At 34.2% G+C, this 10,723-nt stretch overlaps 2 protein-coding genes across 2 annotated transcripts; one reads left to right on the forward strand and one right to left on the reverse strand.

Annotated features, from left to right (window-relative positions):
* On the reverse strand, window positions 1,630-4,370 carry LOC109357683 (exocyst complex component EXO70B1-like). Its single transcript, XM_019601688.1, has one exon. It carries the CDS (start codon window positions 4,246-4,248, stop codon window positions 2,110-2,112), a length of 2,139 nt encoding a protein of 712 aa, XP_019457233.1. The 5' UTR covers window positions 4,249-4,370; the 3' UTR covers window positions 1,630-2,109.
* Window positions 5,010-10,523, forward strand: LOC109358810. Its single transcript, XM_019603265.1, has 7 exons — window positions 5,010-5,410; window positions 6,137-6,299; window positions 6,858-7,058; window positions 7,136-7,381; window positions 9,319-9,463; window positions 9,768-9,990; window positions 10,098-10,523. The coding sequence occupies exons 1-7, from the start codon at window positions 5,095-5,097 to the stop codon at window positions 10,433-10,435; spliced, it is 1,632 nt and encodes a 543-aa protein (XP_019458810.1). The 5' UTR covers window positions 5,010-5,094; the 3' UTR covers window positions 10,436-10,523.

Consider the following 10,723-nt stretch of genomic DNA (forward strand, 5'->3'; position numbering starts at 1 on the left):
AAGCTAGGGCTAAGGGTATCTTCTCACCTTTTTGGGTAAGGAACTAATTTCTTTCGAGATTTATGATTGTTTCCCCCAATAAGTGTTGTTCAAAAGAATTGAACCATTGACCTTGGGGATCCAATGAGACCTTACACCACTACACTAACGTCTTGTTGCTAGAGAAAAAGTTATCTGATTCGAAAATATAATTAATATGTAGTCTGATTTGGTTTAATTGATTTATATTTTTCAATCCGATTTTTTAATAAAAAAGTAACAAATCTAGCTCACTTTAAAGTATTAAGTTCACATAAAAACATGTTAATTTTAAAATAATAACTTTAGAATGTTTTCAAATCATTAAATTAATATTAAAAAAATTCAATAAATATGCTCCAAGACTCCTCATACAAAGTATGGGACACTCAAACATTTGATTGAACATTAATAATATTCATTTCAACTAAAAATAATAATGACAACAAAAATAAAAAATAATAGGAAAAATAAATTAAAACACCAAGAAAGCAACACAAGTAACATACCAACATAACTTTAACAATAAAAAATTGTTAACTAATAAGTAATAATTTAACACTTCTAAAACTATAAATACATACATTTTAGATTATTAACCGAAAGATGAATTAAATCAAAAAATGAAGTAATGTTCATTTTTATATATGCAAATATATTGTTTCAGTTTCGATCTGTTTGGCTTATGAAATTGGAACTAAAAAATGATATGAATAGACTAGTTTTCTAAAAACCAGTCCAACCCAATCCACACAATTTCGTTTGTTTTTGTGCACTGATTTTTGATTGGTTTTTTTAGAATAATTTAGATCTGAACACCTATAATTCTGATAAAGTTGACCGAGCTCATTATAATTTACCCTTGATTAGTTGACATAGATTGCTTTTTTGAAGCTCAAAAGAACATATGAACAATATAAAGTATATGGTTAACTAAAAGGAATTTTATGGCATTTAGTTTAATTTTGGAACTTTACAGCATATAGTTTAATTATGGATTTTTACGACTCAGTTTAATTATGGAAATTTATGGCATTCACTCATTTAGTTTAATTATGTTATTTACACCATATAGATTAAACTTTGTTTTGTTTAATTTTTTTTTGCTCAACAAAAGAAAAAACTTGCATTAAGAAAGTATAAAGGGTGGTAGCCCATACAACAATCAACAATTTACAATATAAGGAAACAAATCTACACACCAAGAAGCAAAATTTACATTAGTAATTCCTACTGCAGTAGAAAACCATAACGAAGACTAGAATTAAATCAACTCCATAATTATTAGAAAAACTACATTCCTTTCCATTAAAAACGAAGTCACCACAACTCCATAATTGTTTTGTTTGATTTAGATAAATTTTAGAAAAGGAAATCTAAACGAGCAAATCTTTAAATACAATATCTAACTAGTTTAACAAAATCCAGTTTCAAATATGTTTATTTATTTAACTTTGGATTGGGTTTGAGGTTGTTTTTGGGTAAAATATATATTTAGTTAAGAATTTTTTGAGAGTGTACTGAACTTCTAAATCGTATAAAAATTACTTTCTTGATATTTGAATTCATATGTTAATTAAAAAGAAAAGAAAACAATGCATAAAAACTAGATTCATAACACATCATCATTCATTTGCCAATAATTAATTATGTACCAAATATCTTCGCTAAAACAAAAAATTACATGAACACAATTGAAAATTTAATGTCATAAAATAAAGGCATGATTCCAAGTTTAGAACACAAGATGTGTCATAAGCTGAAACACTAACAAAATAACATGTACAAACAAAAGTAAGAAATCTTCATGAGACCCACATTTTCTTGTGTCTTCTAAGAATAACAGAACCATTAAAGCATAGCTGCAACATGCACATATACATGCATGCTCTTTCCTTCTTTATGCATCAGCATCATGCCACCAATAACAATAAACTAAACTCATTTTCTTCTTCACTTCTTTTTTGGTGTTTTCACTTTTTATTTTGTTCTTCCATTAAAAAATTATATAAATTATATAAAAAATTGTGATATGATTGATATCTAGTACTTGGTGGTCAACAATGGTGGTGGTGGATGATGAAATGGAGGCTATGTTTTTCTTTTACCAATGGACTGATGAGGCTTCCCATCAAACAAATCATCAATATAAGTTTCTATATCTTCAGCCTGATACTTAACATACTTCTCTGTTTGTCTTCCTGGGTCTATGTACTGTGCAAATCTCCCAAGGAATGACCTATAAGCTGGGATCACCACTGCACATATTGAAACTCTTAGCTCTGATTGAAGCTGCTCATCCTTAACTACCCATGTGCTTTGTGTCCTATGTATCTCATCAAATAAAGCATTGAAGCTCTTGAACCTTTCCTTCAGCACCAGTTTCTGCACCTTACCATTCACATTTAACCCTTCATGGGTCAAACACGCAACCACTCTATTCCATGTCTCCCTCTGGTAGTTCTTATGGTATGTCCTAAGCTCTGAGGATCTCTTCCTACACCATGTGTCACCCATCAATCGAGCCATCTCTGAGGATCCCTTAATCTTTTGCAGAATGTATCTTCCATTGTTCATCATAAAGAAGTTGCTTAATGCAATGTCCCTATACAATTTCGCTTTCCCTTCAAGGCTTGTGTCCAATAGTTCCATCACCCTTGTTACTTGTGCTGCAAATGGTGACACATCCTTGTTATCATCATTGTTACTGCCACCACCACCACCACTAATGTTGTCATCATTTTCATGATGTGGACTGCTTGTGGAATCGACATGGTCGAATTTTGAATGTTCCTTGAATACTTGCTCCAATGTTTCTCTATAATCTCCTGCTATGTTGAGATAGTTCATGATGTAGCGTGTGAGGGGGTGAACTGCTCCACCGGGTACAGGTGTTTTGACTGTTTCTGATTTGATTGATATTTCGAGGTCGCAGAAGATAGAGATAGTTGCCTCTCCAAGTCTACACTTGGCGAGTGTCATCTCTGTCTTCAGCTCCTTGACACACTCCTCCGGGAATAACTCATCCAGCTTCGAGATAACATCCCGGAGGGTCTCATACATGTCGAGGAGCTTGAACAACTTCTCTCCAGCGCGCTTCGTCATGGCTGCACCCTCTGCGAAATTCAGAAGTTGGATCACAACGCCGCGAGAGAGGTTGCTGAAGAGCCCCGCCGCCACATTCGGGTGCTCCACGAATACAGCCTCCGCCAACTTCCTCTCGTTGGAGAAGTACATTGAAGCACATTGTTTGAACGTGTTGATCCACGCCGGTACCATGTCCCTCGCTAAAGTCTCCCATTGCACCTTCTGCATCTCATCAATGCTGATTTTCTCAAATCCCAATTTATGCAAACTCTCCTCCAAAGCATTCCTCCTTGAAATGATGTACACTTGAGAACATTCAGATTGGTAACCGCCGCATAACATTGCTCCAGCAATCTTGTTGAGGTTAAGAATGGCGTCATTAGAGTAACCAGGGAAATCATGATCCGATTCTTCAATTTTTTCATGATTCAGTTCGTGTTGTTCTGATACAACTTGCTTCCCTTTGTGATAAGCGTGATTCTGATTCTGATTCTGGTTCCCACCATGATCCAATTTGGTTGGGTTGTTTCTAGATTCTTCCAATAAGTAACGAAAATCTTCTTCCAAATACAACATCATACGTTGTTGGACTAATCCAATGCGATTAACGAGTGAGTCCTTCGTTCCTTTAATTTCTTCACCTTCAAAAGAAGGTGGTGGAGGAGTTGAATCCATTTGAAGAGTGAGTGATTTCATAAGCTTTGAAATCCGAGTTATTGATTCAAGAAACGAAGCGTCTTCTTCTGGCAGCTCTCCCCATTTAGCTTTCCCTTCAACATCATACTTAGCTATTTTATCTTCCATGAGATCCAAGAACCTTTCAACCAAACCAGGTACTCCAAACGACGTCGCTTCTTTCTCCTTTTGTTCCACTAGACTCACCAGGAACTCATCAATGTCTTCTGAAACCTTCTCTATGCATGGCAGAGGAGACTCAGATTCCGGTGGAGCTTCTACACCATCAACCTCCTCCTTCTCCTTCGCGTGATTTCCCTCGTTAACGGTTTTTTCGATTTCATCATTTTGTTTGGCATCAGTTTCTGCGGGGTCCTCCATCGGAGAACGTGGCATTTCGCCGGAGTTGTTGTCGTTTTGTTTGCATGTGAAACTACTTGAGTTTTCATCAAGGTTCTTCTCCTCCATGATGGTTGTTACAACGGTTATGGTTTCTCCTTACAGAAAGGACCAAGGAAAAAAGTGTTTCTTCAATAACAAATGCGAAGGCTCAGGAGAATCATCAATTTTTTGTTTTAAAAATAATATACTTTATTTTCTCTCTCTTGTTCTAATTGACCGTTGACTGTAGTTATTTTATTCCTAACATCGTTTTGTGTGCTTCCCACTAGCTAAGATTCATTAATTAGTCTTTAAATTTTTATTTTTGCGTTCATGGGCCACTGGAGAACACTCATAAGTTGTGTTAGTTTATGTAATATTAATTTATAATTAGTTGAAAAAATATTTATAAGTTAAAAGTTAATAAATATTTTTTATCAATCACAATTGATAATATATAGGACAGTAGATATATTGATCCATGATACAAAAATGGTGTGGTTTTGGGTAAGATCCAAACCCGAGAAATATGATGACGTGGCAAACAAGTAAAGCCGTAAGAAACAATAAAAATTGTACATAAATTATCTTCACTAGGCAATAATTTAAACTTATAATATGTATCTTTTTAGTTTTCAAAAATATTTTTTTTTGAAAGATAAGCAAATATCAAAATTTTAGTAGAAATATCTTATTTGAACTAAGTTACTTGAGTTAAAAAAGATCCCTATTCTAAAGTTATTATACAATATAATATAAAAATGTTATTTTATATTTTAAAATTTGTGCAATTTAAATAAGTGACAACTTTGACTAAGATGGATACAGCCATACAGGTGTTAGGGAAATGAGAAAGCGTGTTATGTTACTTCAGATCTTAGATTCTGAGTTAAATAAGAAAACTTTGTTCCTTTTTGTTTGAAGTGAGAGAAAATGAGATATGGAGGAGTTAGAAGGAGGAGAATGTTATTGCAACCTTTTCTTTTGCTCTGTGCATTGGTTACTGGTTTGGGATTGTTGATGCTGGCGTTGAGGCCGTTAGATCCTCCCATCACCGTTGATTTCCCTCGAGATTTCGAGTACGATGATTTTAACAGCCCCGCTATCCATGGTGTCCATGCCGTTGGGAACGTGGTGGAGAAACCACCGTGTGCGACGGTGGAACAGATGGGTAAAGATTTTGTAACAGATGATGTGATGGAAACGTTGAGAGTGAGAAAAATCATTGAAGATCATTTTGTTTTGAACGGTAGCTACAATTTTTGTCTTCAAAGTTTTAGTTACCAGAATTTGATTTAAATAACTGATTCTTACATCTTATTAGGTACTCATAGTTTAAACAAAAGTACTTTGTACATTAAGTATTAGATTCGATGTCACACGATGTTTTTGGAATAAGTTGTTTGCATAAATTATTGCCTATCTAATTATTATGCAGTTTCTGTGTTAATTATATATGAGAGTTTTTCACCATTGGATTTATTTTTTCTTTTTCTCGGATATACTAATTATGGAACTCGGTTGTTGTGAAATTCTTAGTTAGATTCATGAAATAAATAAACATGTAAACAGGAACCATGTGATTCTGCTGATAATAGTTTTAGATTTGTTACCAAAATGTGATTTAAGTAACTGATTCTGATGGTGGCTTATTCAGCATCTCATAGTTTATTATTGTTTTTTTACTTGCTGTGAAAAGTTTCCGAATTAGTTGTTTAATCCTCTCTGCTCATTTAGTTATTGAGCAGTTTCTGGGCTAAACCATATATATCAGTTTTTCGCTATTGTAATCTATAAACTTTTATCTGAAAAATAGAAAATTTTGTCATAGTTGTGCACCACAAAGCGAGATTCATGACAAAAAGTAATGGTTTAATTATGTTTTTAGTCTCTGGAAAATTGTAAATAGGAACCATATGTTTCTGAAAAGAACAGTTCTGAAATCATAAGGTGACATTGATTGCTTTTGTTTCAGGTGCTTCAAGAGTAAGGGATTTTCCCCCAGAGCAGTTCTGTAGTCATGGCTTTGTTTTGGGAAAGACTGCAGAGGCAGGTTTTGGGAATGAAATGTACAAGGTCTTAACTGCTGCAGCACTGAGTGTAATGTTAAACCGGTCCTTGATCATTGGCCAAACCAGGCATATTGGTTCTTTCCCATGCCTTTCTTTTTTTATTTCATTTTTAGAATATAATTTTGCCCTTTTCCCCTCTGACAACTGAAATATTAACTAATAGTTCCTTTTACGGTTATTTTTTTGTTAGTGTAAAAAGTATTACCAACCATCAAAACAATTGAACTAAGTCAAAGAAGAGTAGTTAAATGACCTTTTAGGATTAGTTCGGTATCATTTTAAAATGAGGGTTGAAAAACTACTTTTGTATGAAGCATTATATACAAAACTAAAACCTAAATTATTCGAGTTTGGAACTAAAACTTAAGGAGATAGCAAATATAACATTGGAGCATCCACTTCATGTTGCTCTTCTATAAATATCTGTGCTAAATTTTTAAGTACACCTTGACATCTTGTTCTAGAACATTTTGCAACATCTGAATAGCTTTATGTACACTGTTTATGGTCACTGAGATATAAAAATGTATAGGCTACATCATCTTGGAGTAGTCTAGTAATTTTGCTAATTGGACATAGATTTATCTTTCAGTATCTGATTATCACTTTGCTTCTACATTCCAGAGGTAAATATCCATTTGGGGATTACATTTCCTATTCCAATTTTACCTTTACTATGAAAGAATTAAAACATCTGTGGAGACAAAATGGTTGTGAAAGTAAATATGGGAGGAAACTGGTTATGAGGACTGATGATTTTGAAAAGCCATCTGAAACAAATGTTCTTTGTAGCAATTGGAAGGAATGGAAGCAACCAATCATATGGTAAAGCTCGATGTTTTTTTTATACTTATCAGTGTCTTAAGCTTCACATAATGACCACACACGAACCTTATGTTTAGGTTTCAAGGAACTACGGATGCTGTGGGTGCACAATTTTTCTTGAAGAATATACACTCTCCGATGAGGATTGCCGCTTTTGATTTATTTGGTGACCCAAAAGTTCTCGGATCTCGGCCAAATGTTTTTGGGGAGATCATGAGAGTTCTCATAGCCCCTTCAAAAGAAGTCGAGGCAGCTGTCAATTGGGTGATTGGTAACGGGGAGAATCCTGACATCTCACTGCATATGCGGATGCTTATGAATAGGTAATAGAAGTACACATTAGTTTCAATGAATGGGAACTAGTATGCTTGATTGATGAATACGGGTGGTGAAGCCGGCCACCCAAATATACTCCTGTTTTATCATGTATCTTAGTAAGTTGTTTATTCTGTTTCAATAAATGTCAAGTAAAATAGTTGTAGCTTTAAAAAAGAATGAAAAAACTTATCTGATAATTTCATTGGACACTGAAACAAAACAAACATACAGTTGACAGCTTAAGCATATTAGAAGATAACCTAGCCCATGATATTCCTTTTCAATTCTATCTATCCTGACACGAATCATATTATTAAGAAAATGTTCATCTTACACCCCATGGTGTAAATAAGTGTATAGAAGAGAGAGATATGAAGGGATTTAAGGTGTAGAAGGTGAGGTAAGAGAAATATTTGTACGAATATATGGGTTGATATTATAGGAATAGCAACATGCATGCATTGCTTTGGGATGATCAGATGAGTAATATGATTTATACATCTGTGGAATAGGAACTCCTCTTTATCTACCCAGTTTTGGTTCTTTTCCCTGCCTATTTTCTTTTCTGTCTGGTGATACTCTTGCCTTCTATTGTAATGGCATGGGATTTTCCTATTGCAGTCAAGTTTCCTTGTTTGTTTTTGTTTTTTATCAAATACCTCTGCATATTTATTTTGACTCTCCGCCTCAATGCTTTTTTATTTTATTTTCATCAAACACCTCTTTAATTTGATTTTTCCCCTTTGATATGGCACATATGTGTAGTTATATATGTGCATATGTGTATAGATATCTATATCTAATCAAATCAAATCTTTTTCCCTGTCTTTCTTTGGTATCATTCTAAACTATAAAATATCTAAAACCGTATATGGATGTATTAGAATATGTAAAATGACGAGTTAAGTATATTAATAAAAGAGGAAACTTATGGTCCCTATTGAAGCATCTCCATGCATGTCTGCACTAGTAAACCCCTATCCATTTGTTAGACATTTTTTTCTAGGATCAGTGTTATCAATTTCTTTCTTGCAAATGTGTTGAAACTCACTTCAACCTGATGGTAGGTTCTCTTGGACACCAAATCTGATATAATACTCTAAATGTGGAATATAACACATGCTTTCATATGGTTTAGTTGGTGTTCTATTTTGGACCCTGATAGTGATATGTTTTAAACACTCAGTCAGAAGAACAATTATAAGAATTTCTTATATGGTCTCCTCCTAATCCCACTCATAGACAATGGCAAATCTTAGATATTATCACAAGTTGAAGAGGTATCTGATATCAAAATTTTATAAGTACTTCTTCAACTATTTTTCAAACCAGACAGTTAATATATACCATGCATAACTCATCAAATAAATCTAATAATATATTGCTGAGTCAAATATTATATTATAAGCAACCTTGATTTCAATTCCCTCCTGCCACCCTCTGTATCCTTTTGACACCAGGCATTACTGTATGCACATTCAAGTAGCGGATAAATTAAAAGAATAAGTTAGAAGAAAGATAACTTAATCACTTTGTTCATCGCTGCAACCTTGGCTCTCCAGTGTTAAGGCATTCAAACAGCTATCTTGAATGATACTTCTCTTTTGAATACATCAACTAATTATAGCTTCTTCAATTCCAAACAGTATATACGAATAACTTCCTAAACCTAAAGAGTAATAAAGGAAAAGCCTGACCATATCATAAAATGGAACTATTTAGTTAAAAGATGTCAATTCCCATATATACCATTTGTACCTCTTATATGCTCTTGAAGTAGGTATCTTTCATCTTTTAGAAAAGCATATGTATTTACATCCATATTTTACACCAAATATCCATGCAGCATCTCAGCATATTCTGTTGTTTGTATACGAATGGGGCATCTTAACCTTCTTATAGGATATGGTTATAACTGATTCATGCTGCTTCTTTTTTCCAGGTCTGTAAGAGCTGTACAGGCTGCACTGCACTGCATCAAAAAAGCAATAGAAAGTAAAAATCTAAGGTCAAGACCAAAGGTGGTTCTTGTATCAGATACTCCTCTTGTTAAAAGTATCATACCAAACATAAGTGAATTTGCAGAGGTAAAATTTTCAGTTCTTCAGTGTTATATTGTATTCACATGTCAGTGTACGAGTCTTTTGAGTACACCATAGGTATTTTTAATGTGAAAAAATGTTTTTATTAGTGAGCATTGCAACAATGAAAAATTAGTACTCTGGAATTGGAACTGCCAATGTGGTGTCTTCCTTGTTTCCAATCTGCTTATATTTATATAATACTTATTTTCTTCATTATCTAGGTTTTAATTGCTTTCTTTCTGAACATGATGTATGAGGCAACCATCAATATATGCAGTAAGATTCTTATGCATGTGTCATTTGACAGGTTCTTCATTTTGATTATGAAAATTACAAAGGAAGCATATTTGAAGGTTTAGCCAAGTCGGATTTTAGAGTGAAGGATTGGGGTCCAGCACCCAGATGGGTTGCTTTTGTTGATTTTTTTCTTGCATCTCGCGCTAGATATGCTGCTGTTTCCGGAGCTCATAGGCGTGTTGGAACTACTTACGCTCAATTAATTGCTGCACTGGCTGCATCACGCAGTCTAGGTACTTAACTAACTTTGCCCCCCCCTCCCTATTGATTTTTTCTTCATCAAGTTGTGCAATGCCTCTTGAAGCATTCTACTGAAGCATCTGAAATTTGTTTTCTTCAGGACATAACTCCTCTGGTTCAAAATTTTCATTTTTTAGCAGTTTCCAGAGTAACTTATTGACTGATGGTTTAAAGAATCAGATCGGTTGGGGACATGTTTGGAACAGATATGCCGGACCCTTGAGTTGTCATAACCAGGCCATTCAATGCGCCTTCACACCGATTCTCCCTCCTGCATGGTGGGACGGCCTTTGGCAGTCTCCTATTCCGCGGGATATTAACCGCCTTGCTTCCTACGGCATCCAACTATCTGGTTTGGGCACAGTTGATGATGATTCCCTTCAGAGTTACTGTAATGCTAGCAAGAATGTTGTGAGAACCATTACATTTAATTTGTAGTGTCTGTAAGCCACATTTGATTGTATTCCTTTTTTGGACAATTATAATAATTATTAGTATAGAGTTAGTTATAACATTATTTTTCTTAGCCCATATTTTTTTAAGCAATTTAACTAGTGAAAAGGGGTTGAACTTGACTTGGAGGTTTATTTGCTTGTGAGTACATCTCTACCTTTAACTCCATTGAGTGGGAACCTTATGTAATGGACCACTACTTTTAAATTCTTTTGTATAACCAACTGTATAAGTAAGGAATATTCCATTTCGGCACATGTGATTGTATTTCCC

Source organism: Lupinus angustifolius, chromosome LG10 (genome assembly GCF_001865875.1).
Source record: "Lupinus angustifolius cultivar Tanjil chromosome LG10, LupAngTanjil_v1.0, whole genome shotgun sequence".
Classification (NCBI taxonomy): domain Eukaryota; kingdom Viridiplantae; phylum Streptophyta; class Magnoliopsida; order Fabales; family Fabaceae; genus Lupinus; species Lupinus angustifolius.